We start from the raw sequence: 14,667 nt of genomic DNA, 5'->3' as shown, positions 1-14,667 counted from the left end.
GACGATTATTATTATGTTTAGGTTGATCATGATCGTAGATGTTGCTACTCGCCATTCTAATCTAATTGTAACCAGCCTGATGGTATCGCCGTCGTGTCTATGCACCTACGATACGCTGGACGTCGAAAGCAGGACCGAGACTGGCCGGCAGGCCCTGCATTGAGGTCCGACGATCTAAGATGTTTTCCCGCCAGATGCGGTTACACAGGTACAACTGTCACGTCCGTCGGTTGACGGCACTATAAAAAAAAAAATTCGACCTGTCGCAAAACAGATCTATGGGCACGCGAGCTCCCAGATACCGGCAGTAAATACGAACCCGTCGGTCCAATCGAGGGGATTTTGATTCCTAATAGCTTGAAATCGGTACTTCGAAACTTAAACTGATACCATAGTCGGATCATCAACATGCCAGAACTGACCAAGGTTTTTCCTTCAGAATTTTCCGTCTCAATTTCATTAGTGCGCGACAATTACGAAAGTGATCCTTGGTTTTTAGTAAGTGAGAGGAGCAAGCTCGCTGAAGCTATTATCTACAGAACGTAATGTCGGTTATGCACTACGCACTAATATTCAATGCAGCTTAGTCTTGTAAGGCGGGCGTGTCCACGAGACAGTGTTCTACAACAAGCAGGCAGGAATGTCGGAGAGCTCTGATGCTTCGAATCGCATGGGCCGTATGCTATAGCTAGCTCGATTTGTGGGAGGAAGAAAGATCTTCAGAAAGAAAAATGAATACACCATATTTCATGTCGATGGGGAAATTGTTCTTCCCACGACCCTGCGTTTACTAGATCGAATCGCAGAAATGCAAATACAAAATCGAGGCGCGTGAAGACTTCTATCGAGCGAGATCCTTTTCTCCCTTGCACAACTCGAAGCTTGAGATAATATTTTTTATTTATTTATTTATTTCGGAATTGAGGGTAGAACTTCACGTGGGGAAAGAGGGCAGTGTTACCCCACTTTTGTTGAATTGGCCCGATGAGCAAATGGGTACTTTATCCAGCCATCTTTTCCCTAGCTTGCAATCCTCGCGAGATCCTGCGATGCAATGCGATGGGGTGTGGGATGGCTCGGATATAACCTATCCGCTTGTAGATATGAAAGTACACTTAAGAAGAGATGCTATCTTGCGTTTCTTTTCTCCCTTTGACGAATGATAGTAAATGTATTCGAGACATCATGCACAATCGCAATCCACAAAAAATCCAGATGGCTGAACAAATGATATCAAGATGTGCATCTTCAAGTAACGAGGGTGTGTGCGAGCGAGAAGGCCGAGGGATGAACTTCCAGAGTTCACGAGTTAGCAGAACACAGTACGAACTCTTTTGACTTGGGGACCCACTCTGTCGCGTCTTGCCGCAGGAAAGACGTCCCTGGATTGTCGAATTGGAATGCAGGAGGGAAAGTACGGTGTGGGTCCCGAGCTCCCCCCCTGTCGCTTTTACTCCATTTTTCTGAGTTGATAAACGAACGACCGCTGCTGTGAGGGTTTCTTTGCGCTAGACACCATCGAGGTTAGACTAGCGGCTTGATAAAAGACCTCGAGGTGGGACATGGTTGATAGGTATCGTTTGGGCGCATCGGTGCGGTTGTAGATACGTCGTTGACATGTACATATACATAACATGTTCGGACGAAAAAAAAAGGGTTTAGTACAAAAGTACTACTGTACGTTCTCCAGAATTCCAGTCGGCGTGGAGCCCTTCTTTGTTTTTTTTTTTTGTAACTTCATATGATCTTTGTTTCCTGTCAAATGTGAGGAATAAGTTGAGATCTCATGAAGCTTGGAGGGAAACCCCAGAAATTGGGAGCCAACTAGCAGGAGAAAAAACCTTAGCTACCTAACCAGCCGACCCTCTCGTGATCCCACACAGTGTTATTTTCTTTTTTATCGTGCCAAATTACGTCTTTCCTGCTGGGAAAGAAAAAAAGAAAAAAGGAACTCTTGCGAATTTGTGCTTGTCGCGTATGGGTAGGAGCTGTGTGATTCGCGCATATGGGCTGAATGGCTTCAATGAGGTGGAAGAGGGGTTCTGGGCTTGCAATGGATAAGAGGGAAGAAGAAAATTTTGGATATAACCCTGGAAGCACGACCGATGAGGTGTCCATTGCCCCTCCTCTCCTCCTCTTTCAATTTACCTAACTCTAATTGCTCTCTTTTTCCCTTTTTTCTCTCTTTCTTTTCAATTACTTCCTGTTTCCAAATCGCCTGGGAGGAAACAGTGGAAGTACAGAGTAGGGAGAAAATACCTCTTCTTTGCCAACGAATCAGACAGTTTTTTGCCTTTTTTTTTTTTTGGTCTATCGAACGATTGGACCGAGATACGGGAAGGCCCTTTCTTCTATAGCTCTCGTTTTGTCCTGGGGACCCTAAGCCTGCATTTGCTTTGCTGGCAAACCCTCCGACCGACATTAATAACAAGCTACCCCATTTTTTGATATACGGGAGCAGGTACCTACCGAGTACCAGCAGACCATCACGCCAAAACCGCCTGGATCTCTGTCGACGCTATACGCCGTACGGAAACGGATAGCGAGCAACGTTGGGACGGAATTCTTGTCATCCGTCATCATCAATTACATTCCGACTTCGAAGTGTAATCGATAATACTTTTTATCAAGCTGAGTGGAAAAAACCGATTTTCTTTTGTGGTTTATCTTTTTTGCACTGTCTCTCTTTGAATCGTGCAATATAATCTTTTGTTGAAGCTTTGTAAATTGCATTGATAGAAACAGAAGCTTGCAGTATCTCGCATTTGCATTTTTGCTTCCCCGTACCTATTCCTATTGCATAATTTGAGTATCTCCACATATCAAGGAAGCAAGAAATCCTCTAGCTTCTTACCTAATTCTAGTATCATCCTTCCCCTTGGTGTTTGCTGAATCAGAAAAACGAGAGCTCGAGGAAATTTCGAAAGCAGCTTGTAGGAAACCTGGTCGGTTGATTCGCTGTTCACTCACACACCCATCCCATACGCGATATCAACTGTGCATTAGCCTGTCTTCCTTGCCTGCACTGCACTGCATTGCATTGAAAGAGGATTTTGATAGATAGAAAACAATTTTTTTATTTTTTTCAAAACGGTTGGTATGATTCCTTACCTTTCCTTAGTCTTACCCCTCAGTTGAGTTGATTTGATTTTGGCCTGTCATTGCCTCATCTTGCTGTCCCTCTGCCTTGAGGTGTAAAATCAAAATTCTCTTTTTTTTCCCCACTTTGTTTTTTTCCTCTTTTCTTTTCCTATTCACCTCTGGAGCTTGAAAGTTGACAATTGATTCTTCTTCTTCTTCTTTGTTCTGTGATATCCGAATAGAGGAAGAAGAGCTTCGAAAGAAAGACAAAAGCAATATCCAATTAAAGGCTTTCCAGTGTTGAAGACATCGTTTATATCCAACACCCCCGCGGAAAGAAACATCAACATCACCAATCTCCCCTCTCGAAGCTTCTACTCTAAACTACAATCCCGATAGGCCAGAATCGGAATCTACCAGAATACAGAGATTTTAGACAGGAAACTGCAAAAGTCTCCAACTTCTTTTCCATCACCATCATCGGAAAAAAAAAGGTCAGTACCGTTGCACCTGATTCCAGGACCACCAGAACAGCTTCCCGAGCCGAGAGTGGCTCCACCAAGGTCATCGCCTCGCTAACTTCCACACGGGAACGCGCAGGAAAAAAATCAAAATTTTTTTGATCCCTGGAAAGAATTCTGATATCGATTCTTCCAGACGAAAAAACCACGAGTTAGAGGTTCTTCGTTTTCAAAAAATCTCTTTCAATAGGATCAATATCTCCATAGAACTTGCCAACATTATTCTCACCACCCGTCCTTTTTTTTTACACAAAGAACCCTTGTCTGTTTTTTTTTGTTTAATTTTTAAAAACTAGAAAAATGGCCACCGAAGCTGCTCCCCAAGGTATGATTACTTGTATTTGCTCTGCTGCTACTGACATTATGGATTCAAATGATATGATATAAAAATGTCAAATATCAGTAACTGTTATATCACACATAATAGGCTGACAACATGAAATTTTCTTAGATCTCTCCTCCACCGTCACCAACCCCTCCGATATCCCAGCTATCGAAAACGGCCTCGCTGGAAAATCCATAGAAGGAACAACCATACCCTTGTTCCACCCGACCCCCACAGACCCCTCTAAATCCGAAAGAGCCCTTACACCGGGACCTACGGGTCCGGCCACCCCACCAAATGACCCAATCCCGGATACAAATTCCACAAATCTGAACCTCTTATCAGCCGAAGATCATGCTGGTGTACAAGCTCCCAGCTTACTTAGACCTTCATCTCCCGCACCATTAAACCTTACTGCTGCCGCCGCCTCGCCGGCGTTATCATCGAAGAGTTTGGTGGATACACCGCCACAGACGGCTGGATTGGGTGATAATAATTTTGCTACTGCTGCAGCAGATCCGTTAGGAATTTCGATACCCGACGCTGGGGTACCGAGGGAAGAGGTTTCAACGGTTAATGAAACTCCAGTGGAGTTAGCAGCCACACCTGTTCTCGAACAGACTACACCTTCGGAATCGGCAGCAACATCACCGGCTGTCGGTGGAGAAACGCCTACGTCGCCGTTAAGTAAATCACAGAAGCAGAAGGCCAAGAAGAAGGCAAGAAAGGCACGACAGAAGGCCGAAGCCGAAGCAGCAGCTTTAGCAGAGGGTTCTGCTGAGGCATCGAGTCCGGAACCGACAGATGAGAGCGCTCCTACAGAGGCAGAACCGGTCCCAGAGACGGTTGCTAGCACAGGCACAATACCGGATGTTGTAGAAAGCACACCGGTGGTGGTGGTGGAAGAAACAAAAGAAACCGCCCCGGTGGTGACTCCCCCAGAACTTGAGATCTCGATCCCCACAAACCCAACTGAAGACGAGGTTCCATCGATATCTGTTGAAGAATCTGTACCAACGTCCGCAAAAGAAGACGAAATTGCAGAAGCTAAGGCTGATCCACAAACTGTGGAGACGCATATTTCGTTGGACCTTCCCGAGACTGAAGAAACGCTGGCCGCTATCACACATGTCCCGGAGACACCTGTAGAGTCGCCGATTCCAACAGAAGAATCAAAGGATGAGGTTGTAGCGGAGCCTGCAGTTACGACTTCCGCTCCAGTTTCCGAAGAAAAGGATGCAGTCCCCGAATCCCAGGAGGCTGTACCCGCTGCTATCGTTGAACCACCTACCGTTACAGCAGAAAAGGAACTCAAAGATGAAGAACCAGTTACTTCGACATCGGCAGCTCCGGAACTTGTAATTGAAGAATCGAAACCAGTGGAAGCCGAAACTACAGCGCCTACCCCAGTTTCTGAGGAGAAAGACGAGGTCCCCGAGCCCCGAGCAAATGTTACCCCCTCTGAAACTGTCGAGCCGCCTGCCACCGTTGTCGAGGAATCAGAACCCGTCGAGCCGGAAGCTACCATCCCATCCGCTACCCCTGAATCCGGAGAAAAAGAGATTACAGAAACACCAGCCGCTGCTCAGGATGCTATTGTCGAGCCTTCTGTAGTAGAAACTAAGGAGGAGAAGGACGATGCTGTGGTTCCACCTACCGCAGAGGTATCCGAGGTCCCAGAAAGCAAGGTCGAGGAACCTACTCCGGTAGAAACCAAGGAGGAGAAGGACGACACCGTTGTTCCGCCCGCCGCAGAGGTATCCGAGGCCAAGGTCGAGGAACCTATTCCAACAGAAACTAAGGAGGAGAAGGAAGATGTCGTAGTTCCGCCTACCGCAGAGGTACCTGAAACTCCAGAAACCAAAGTCGAGGAACCTACTCCAGTAGAAACCAAGGAGGAGAAGGAACACGACGAATCCCCAGCCCTAGTCCTAACTGCAGAAGTTGCAACAGCAGCTATTGTAGAAGAAACCAAGCCAGAGGATCCAGAAACCAAGCCAGTAGCCCCAACTGAGACAGAAGAAGCTAAGGTCGAAGCTCCACCCGCTACTGTCGAAGAACCCGCACAGGAAAAGACATTGGATGCTCTAGCCACAGCCGAAACCGTCGAAGAACCCGCTACCAAGACCGAAGAGCCCGCTGCAGAATCCAGTACCGTTGTTGTTCCAGTAACTGAGGAGGAGAAGAAGGAAGAAGAAGCCCATGCCGAGACACCTTCTGGTCCTCAAGTTGTCGAAGAAACACCTGCTAAGGAAGACGACAAGCCGGTTGAAGCTGAAGCTTCGAGTACTGTTGTCGTTCCGGTCACCGAGGAGAAGGAAGAAACTCCAGAGGTTCCAGCAGCTGAAAAGACCGTCGAGCCAACGCCGGTTGAGGAACCAGTTCTGGAAAGCAGCAAGCCGGAGATCGAGGAAGATGTCTCCGCGAAGGCTGTGGTCGACGAACCTACCGTAGTTGAATCAGCTATCGTTGAGCCAGCTGCCGTTGAGCCAGCGGTCATCGAGCCAACCAAAGAGGAGGAGAGGATTCAAGAGTCCACCGAAACCGAAGCTCCAGCCGCCCCAGCCGTCGTTGCAACAGAACACGCAGTCTCTGAAGAAAAGGCCGAAGAAAAGGAAACGGAACCCGAGGCTTTAGTAGTACCATCGAAGGCCGAAGTCACGGAATCCACTACAACTGAACCAGTCGCCGCCAAGGAAGACGAGACACCTGCAGAGGTCGCCTACGAACCCACAGTAGAAGAAGTCAAGGATGTCACGGAATCTGAAAACACAATTACTGCTGCCCCGGAGACACTAGAGACTGTTGCAAGTGAGAAGGCGCCTGAATTGCCCATCGAACGGATCGAAACTGAGGTTCCTGCCACCACGGCTGACGTTGCTACAGCCGCACCGAAAGAACCAGTTGCAGAGGGGCCAACGGTCGAGGATACTGAGAGCAAGACCGTCAAGGAGGATGAACCAGAAGCTGCTCCAGCTGTAGTAGCTTCTGAGCCAGAGACTTTGGAGAAGAGCGAGTCTGCCCAGGACATCAAAGAAGAGGAGGCCGTCCCTGCTCTGGTTGTCGAAAGCCATAAGGAAGAAGAGGCTGCTAAGCCAACTGAAGCCGAGCCTGAGAAAGCCCAGGAACATGAAGAGGCACCACAGGTCCAGGAGGAGACTCGCACTGAGGAAACCAGCCAAAAGGCGACCTTGGATGAGGATAGCATGCCATTTGAGGCCCCTGTCTCCACTGAAGATGCTCCAATTCTCGCCGCCGTAGAAGAAGCCGAGAAGACCGAGGATAAGCCTGAAATAGTTGAAACCCCAGTCCAGGAAGCTGCTCCTACCGTCGATGTTCCCGAAACTTCTGAAGTCAGTGAGCCAACTACTGAAGAAAAGGAGGCTCCAAAAGAAGCAGAACCAGAGGCATCAAGCGCAATTGTTGCTCCTGTGACTGACGAAGTCAAGGATGAATCGCCTGCAGTCGACAATAAAGAAACCCCAGCCGAAGCGGAACAAGAGCCAGAACCAGTCGCTACTGAAAAGGCAGGTGTTCCAGCCGTTGAAGAAGCCCTTGCTCCTGTCGAAACTCCTGAAGTTAAGGAGGAAGCATCTACTGCGGAGAAACAAGAGGATGAGACGCCCGTGGAGAAGGAAACCTCAACTGCACCAGTCGTGGAAGAAACTCATAGCAGCGTCGAAAAGACCGATGCGAACGAGGAGCCAACGCCTGCCGATAAAGAGGTTCCAACGGAGGAAGCCACCAGCACAATTGTGGTTCCAGTTACTCAAGAAGATACGCCAGCTACTGTTGAGGCTGAAAAATCTGCCACTGAAGAACCTGAACCGAAGGAAGATAAACCAGTTGAGCCAGCCACCACAGAACCTGAACAAACTAGTGTGACTGTCCTAGATGCCGAACCTAAGACCGAGGAGCCAGTACTTCCAGACACTTATGTTAAGGAAGCTGTTACCCCACAAGTCGACGCCCCAGTAGCTGTTGTCGGAGAAAACCCAGAGACGGAAGACAGCACAGTCGTTTCTGAACCAACTGTTGCCGAATCGGAGCCATCGAAACCATCCGAAGAGCCAGTCGCACAAGAACTAGCTACTGAGGAAGTACTAGTCAAGGAGCCTTTGGCCGACAAAGCTGAAGTTGCGGAAAGTGAACCACAATCGGTTGAGGCCCCTGTAGAGACCAAGTCCGAGGAGCCTGTTGCTGAATTGAAGGAAGAGGCCCCAGTTAAGGAGTCTGAGCCTGAAGTTCAAGCTCAGGAGACCACCGCACCTACATCTGCTCCCGCAGTAGAGGAAGTCGTTGAACAAAAAGAAGCTATCCCAGAAGCTAAAGAAGAGGGTACCCCCGAAGCCACGGCCGTAGCTGCAGTTGTCTCCGAGCCCGAGGCCACTCCTGAGGCCAAGGAAGTTCCAGCCTCGTCAGAGGAGCCAGAGAAGCCGGTTGAACAGGTATGGAAACCCGATTCCAAAGTCACAATCGTCATAGAAAAGATACTAATACGAACAATTGTAGCCTGCCGTTGTCGAACCTGAGACTAAGGCTGAAGAACTAGCAACCGAGTTGACCGAAGAAGTTCCCGCGAAAGTTGATACAGAAGAACCTGTCGCCGCCCCAGTTGAGGAAGCCACCAAAACAGAAGAGCCTGCCGTAGCTGCTCCAGATGTCGCAAAGGATGAGCCAATCTCGACAGAGGCCACAAAAGAAGATGAACCAGCTCCGGTGGAAGCACCAAAGGACGAACCATTGACGAGCGAAGCTAAAGAAGAAACAGTCGTTGAGCCAACAGCCCAGCAGGAGCAGCCGACTGAAGCCTCAGAACTAGTTGTTGAAAGCAAGCCAGAGGAACCAGTTGTTGAAAGCAAGTCAGAGGAACTAGTTGAAGCTGACAGCAAACCAGAGGATTCCCACCCCGCCGTCGAGAAGGAAGAGGAACCCGCGGTCCTCGAAAAGGAAGAACCTGTTCAGGCTTTTGAGACCGTCGCTGAACCTGAGGCCACAACTGCTGAGGATACTAAACCCGAAGTTTTGCCAACCGCCACTGAGTCTGAGAGCAAGAACGAATCTGCTCCGACTTCCGAGCCAGTTGAGCCAGAGACTATCCCAACCGAGATCGTCCAAGAAGCTACTCTCGAGCAGCCCACCACCGAAGAAACCAAGGAAGATGTTGCTCCGGTTGTTGAAAAGGCTGTTGAGCCAGTAGAAGGTAAGCGGTATTTCAAATTCACATTGATAGAAATTTTCTAACTGGAATAGAAACCCCAGTTGCAGAGCCTGTTCATGACAAAGGACCAGTCGCGGAAAGCGAACCAGTCGTCGCCACCCTAGAGGAGCCGAAGGAAGAAGTTATTGCTGAAGGATCGTCAACCATCGAGGTCCCCGTAGTTATTTCGACTGAAGAGCCCGCCAAACCATTGGAATCTGAAGCGGTTCCCGCTGTAACTGAAAAAGTAGTTCCAGAACCCCAGGCCACTACAGTCGAGGCCGAGAGCGAACCAACTGCGGAACCCGTTACTGAGGAGCCCAAGGAAGTCCCAAATGTTCCTGAAATTGCCCTCACAGTTGTCGAGCCAGTCCACGAGGAGGCCGTTCAGGAAGAGCAGAAGGAAGAGGTTCATGAACAGCCCGTCGTTAGCTATGAGCAGTTTTCAAGCGTACCCGAGCCTACCGTTGCCGCTGTCGAGGAGCCAATTGCTCAAGAATCTACTGAAGACAAGAAGGAGGAATCTCACATCGCCGAAGCCGTCATCGGTGGTGCCGCAGTTCTCAGAGCTAGCACTGTCGCCGCAGAATTACTTTCCAAGGATGAAACCGAGGAAGCCGTCAGGGAGGTCGAAACTCCAGCTGCGGTCGAGGAACCCGAAGTCAAGCCCTCTCCAGAGCCGGTAGAGCCAGGTAAGTGGAAACAGGAGGCCAATGGTTTATTATCACTAGCTCACATCGATATAGAAGAAAAAGTCCAGGAGCCGGTCGCCGAAGCCCCCGCCGTTACCGCACCCGAACCCACCGAGTCCGAGTCCAAAGAAGAAACCTTACATACCGAGTCGCTCGAGGCCATTTCGTCTGACACTCTCGAACCTAAGCTTGCTGAAGCAACTCCCTCCGGTGTTACCGCTCAGCTCGATGAGGGAGAGCCACAGCCAGCTGGTGAAGAGAAGGCGGCCGACTTTGATGTTGCCACTGCCACCAGTGTCCCAACTCTGATTGGCGACGTTGAGGTCGACCAGGACGAACTTCAAAAACCGAAGGAGGATATTCCAAAGGTTTCTGAAATTCTCGAAACCAGGGAGGCCGAGCCAGCCGTTGAGAGCCAGCCAGCTCCAGAGCCAGTTTCTAACGAGCCAATTGCTGAACCCGAAGCGATCGTCGAGAGCGAATCTGTACAACCTGTGCCCGAGGCCGTAGTCGAGGAACCACAACAGCGCACTCTCGAAAGGAGCATCGAAGAGCCCGAAGCAACCGAGGAGCCAGCCAAGGTTGAAGAAGTATCACCCGTTGTCGAGCCAGCCGCCAAAGCTGAAGAGCCAATTGAGGAGCCAGTCGAGGAACCAGAAGCTCCCGTCGCAGAACCTGTCAAGGAACTGGAAGCCCCAATTGAGGAGCCCGTCGAGGAACTGGAAGCCCCAATTGAGGAGCCTGTCAAGGAACTAGAAGCTCCCGTCGCAGAACCTGTCAAGGAACTGGAAGCCCCAATTGAGGAGCCTGTCAAGGAACTGGAAGCCCCAATTGAGGAGCCTGTCAAGGAACCAGAAGCTCCTGCTGCTAAGGAGAAGGTCGATGAATCGAACTTAGTCCCGGCTCTTGCTGCTGGCGCTGCCGTGGTTGGTGCCGGAGCCGTGGCTCTCGCTGTTCACGAAGCTGCTAAGCACGAAGTCGAACCCATCGAGGCTCCAAAGGAAACCCCAATCTTGGAATCCGCTCCAGCCGGAACTGAGGCAGTAGTTCCTGAGGCGGTTGCTCAGGAAATTGCGCCGGTGGTTGTCGAGAATGCCACTGTCTTGTCCACTCAACCAGGACATGTTGAGAGCGAGCAGCTCCTTGAACTTCCGCCAGCTGGCAGTGGTGAAGGGCTCGTCTTTTCTGATGAATTGGCTAGAGAGTTAGAAGCTTCTGAGAAACTACTTGCCGAAGAAGCGCAGAAGGAATCCGAGGCCGCATCCGAAGTACCACCAATTGTACCACCAAAGACTTTGGCCGATATTGTCAACGTCGAGTCATCAACCGCTGTTGAACCATCAGCGGCTGTCGAAGAACCAGTTGTCGAAGCACCAGTGGTTGTCGAAGCACCAGTGGCTGTCGAAGCACCAGTGGCTGAAAGTAACAACTTGCAAGAGGAGGTTAAATTGGAAGAACAGAACAAGGAAAACAAGATTGAAAGCAAAGAAATAACTAAAGAGGTTCAAGAAAACAAGGAGGAAGGGAAGGAAGAGGGTATTAGTACTAGTGATATTCTTCTCGGGGCAGCTGTCGGAGCTGGTGTCCTGGGAGCTGGAACCGCTGGGGCTTATGTTGTTATGAATGGAAAGAAGGTAGAGAAGGAAGTTCCAAAGGAGGTTTTGTCTGTTGAGAGCAAGAAGTCAGAGCCTGTCGAGAGCAAGGAAGTGCCTGTTGAGAGCAAGCCAGAGCCTGTTGTTTCGCTTGAACATAAAGAACCCGTAGTGGCGCCGATCGCTGCCGCACACGCTAACATTGTCGAGACTCCACGCCAGTCCGTGGAAGTTCCCCAAGCCCCAGGCAGCCCATCCCGTCAAAACCACGTCAAGGATCTTTTGCACAGACTTAGCTCCCGTCCATCCTCGCCAACTGGAGACGAAACCCGACCAAACTACTTCTCCAATCTCAATAATACTACCGTCACCCGCGAAGTCGAGTCCACGCCTCAAGGAGCGACTGAATACCGCGAACTCGACAACCGCAAGAGCATGCCTTTGCTTTCCGCAGCCGACATCCCTGGTGGTCCATCTACCATCGTTACGGAAGGCGAATCCAGCAAAGACAAATCGGCATCTTCTGGGCCCACTAACGCCACGCCAGAAGGACAAGGAGGTAAGTATCCTTTTATTGCCAAAGCCACAGTTGCAGTTGTAGTACTTAATGTTGCCATTTATATGCTTAGTAGTGTCTTCTAATCAAAAAGATCGAAATGTGGAAGCGGAGGAGGCAACTGGCGAGAGTGGTGGTTTGGCTGCTCCGACAGCCGGGGATGATGTTAGGCCTACCACGTCCAGAGCGCCTACCATTGTAACGAGCCAGAGCAAGAATCGTCGCATTGCGCAAGCGTTTTTGCATATCTTTTTCTTTTCGTGGTTTGGAAGTGCCGGCAGATTTTTCAGCGGATTGTTCGGAAGGGGCAAGAACAAGACGACAGCGAGCGAGCAGGCTGCTGCTGCTGCGAAATAAGGATTTTTTGATATGTTTGTTTGTCTTAGGATCGTTATCTTCTACGCTTAATGCATAATGAGGGAGGGCTCTTGTTTTTTACTTGATTTACGACTTATACTTTTTTCCGTTCATGTTCTCCCATGTTTTTTCAGCGCTGCTTTTTCATGAAATGAATTAATTCTGTCTTTGTACCGCGTTGGCTTTGTTGCATTTTTACACACTCCATTAATTTACTCGCGCGAACTGATTTCTTTTCGCAAAAACTTCAGACTCAATTATATCATGTGATTAGCCTCTGTCAAAATAATATATCTCTACTCCTGATAAATATGGATCTCCAAGATGAAGAAATTAAATTACTCCGCGATCACGGAAAAGGTCCGCCTATTATCGTACTATTCTCTGACAACATTGATGATTGCACTACCAACCCCGGCAGCATTCCGGGTATTCCTGCAGGTTTACTTGCCTAAAGGCCCAACCCATCTCCAAATCATCACACTCAGTTTCTTAGAGGAGCCGAAGACAAGGCCTGAAGCTCCCGTAACAATCAATTAAATAGACACCCACAATGGCAGAAGATTGCGTGTAACCATACCCAACCTCTCAAAAAATCCAACAGTGTCTTTGATATTAAGAAATGCTATAGCACAAAACCCTACTTCGCCTACGGCTCCAACCTCTGGCTCGACCAAATGGTCCGCCGCTGCCCAACAAGTCCCTACACCTCCATCGCCCGTCTCCCCAACTACCGGTGGCTGATCTCCGAACGCGGTTACGCAAACATTGTCCGCTCCCCCGGTGACGAAGTATGGGGTATGCTCTACGATCTCACACCCCCCGACGAAGCATCACTCGATAGATACGAAGGTGTTCCGAAAAGTTATACGAAGGAAATGATACCGGTGGAGTTGACGAATGGAAGGTCGTTGGATGTTCTGGTTTATATTGATTATAGCCATCAGGCTGATGGGGTTGTTAGGGAGGAGTATATTCAGCGGATGAGTTGTGCGATTAAAGATGGGGTTAGGAAGGGGATTCCGGCGAGTTATGTGGAGATGTATTTGTTGAAGCCGTTGACATTGGGGCCGGAGGTTTTGAGGCCGGGGAGTAGTGGGAGTCAGGGTTCGAATCCTAATTAAGGCCGGCCCTGTATATATATATACAGCCTTCCTTTTTATAGCCGGGTTATAGATTTAGGGGATAGAGGTCATACATATGGATGGGTACAAGGAATCTCAAAGTGAAGACGGTTACGTATACATTACATCATACCATTACGCTAATTACAAAGAGCCCGCAAAACATCTCTATAAAGAACCGGTATATTCTATCCAGGGATACACCGAAATCGAAGAGTAAGCCCCTTCTGTTTCTACAAAGCAGCAGCAACAGCAGCAACAGCAAAAGCCAATGCCCCTCCAAAAGCCGGCATCGTGGTCGCCATCGCCACATTCGGCGAATTCGTAGTCGTCTGTCTCGTCGAAGTCGTAGCCGGCGTACCGGTCTCGGTCTCCAAAGCCGAACTAATCGACGTAGTAGGATCGGGTGTCGGTAACGCACATCCAACATCCCAAGTTCCATCATCTGCACCAGAAACATTCAACGCCTTTGCCAGATTATCCGCCTCATACAATGTTTTATTCTGGAATAAATCCCACCCTTGAGCCTGATCGTTCGAACAGTACTCAACCGTCCACTCCATCAACGCGGCTTCTCCTTCGCATGCAGCAGTGAATTTAAAGTCCTGAATGTATCCATCGATTACGAGGGTAAAGTATTCCCTCGTAACCGGTGGATTTGTAAGGTTCCATCTCAAGTTGAACATTTGAACCGGTACCGAGTCGTTGATGAAGATTAACTGTTCTCTGAATTCGTAGCCATCCCAGATTAGTGTTCTGGTGGCGTTAGGGGCTGCGAGAGCCGAAGAGTTTGGAGGGGTGGGGGGATGGGTGACGCCGGCGTAGTCGAAGCTGAAGATTGTGGACCATTTGGTGTTGAAGAAGTCGCCGACGAGGGGGTAGATCGATATCGGTGGTACGGGGTATGTTTTTCTATTGGCAATTGATTTACATCAGCATGTGCATGGATAGAAAAGCAATGCCCTCATGAAACATTCTATCAACTTGCCTGACAGCAGTCGTGTTCGAAATCCTACCGCCCGGGCAGTCAAGCGCGACAGCCTGTGATACGAGGCCACATAAAACCGCGCCGATGGCCAAACAATGACGGTCGAGTAACATCCTGGGCCAGCGAACGAACAGGGCAATGAACGGACGACGATCGAATCGAGTTGATATGAAACGAAAGGCTTAAGGCGCAAAGCGATACCGATAAAAGACAACCGAATTCAAGACGGGT

General features: G+C 49.3%; 3 protein-coding genes across 4 annotated transcripts; 2 read left to right on the top strand and 1 right to left on the bottom strand.

The window, feature by feature from the left end:
- Positions 1–3,902: 3,902 nt before the first annotated feature.
- On the top strand, positions 3,903–12,324 carry DFL_003886 (uncharacterized protein; the record flags this gene model as incomplete). 2 transcript variants are annotated; one of them, XM_067632885.1, is made up of 6 exons in its annotated part: positions 3,903–3,927; positions 4,054–8,375; positions 8,440–9,130; positions 9,181–9,819; positions 9,874–11,970; positions 12,044–12,324. In XM_067632885.1, 6 exons carry the CDS (start codon positions 3,903–3,905, stop codon positions 12,322–12,324), a joined length of 8,055 nt encoding a protein of 2,684 aa, XP_067491110.1. The 2 variants fall into 2 exon arrangements, with proteins under 2 accessions (XP_067491110.1, XP_067491111.1); XM_067632886.1 differs by having other exon boundaries at positions 12,041–12,324.
- Positions 12,325–12,877: 553 nt separating this feature from the next.
- DFL_003885 (uncharacterized protein) lies at positions 12,878–13,448 on the top strand (the record flags this gene model as incomplete). Its single annotated transcript, XM_067632884.1, has 3 exons — positions 12,878–12,894; positions 12,956–13,231; positions 13,289–13,448. 3 exons carry the CDS (start codon positions 12,878–12,880, stop codon positions 13,446–13,448), a joined length of 453 nt encoding a protein of 150 aa, XP_067491109.1.
- Positions 13,449–13,681: 233 nt separating this feature from the next.
- On the bottom strand, positions 13,682–14,549 carry DFL_003884 (uncharacterized protein; the record flags this gene model as incomplete). The annotated part of the gene is made up of 2 exons (XM_067632883.1): positions 13,682–14,360; positions 14,437–14,549. The coding sequence occupies 2 exons, from the start codon at positions 14,547–14,549 to the stop codon at positions 13,682–13,684; spliced, it is 792 nt and encodes a 263-aa protein (XP_067491108.1).
- Between the last annotated feature and the right edge of the window lie 118 nt (positions 14,550–14,667).

This window comes from Arthrobotrys flagrans (assembly GCF_004000055.1).
Source record: "Arthrobotrys flagrans strain CBS H-5679 chromosome Unknown unitig_0, whole genome shotgun sequence".
Lineage (NCBI taxonomy): Eukaryota > Fungi > Ascomycota > Orbiliomycetes > Orbiliales > Orbiliaceae > Arthrobotrys > Arthrobotrys flagrans.
Note: the sequence above shows the minus strand (reverse complement) of the source record. Positions and strands in the feature narration are given on the sequence as shown.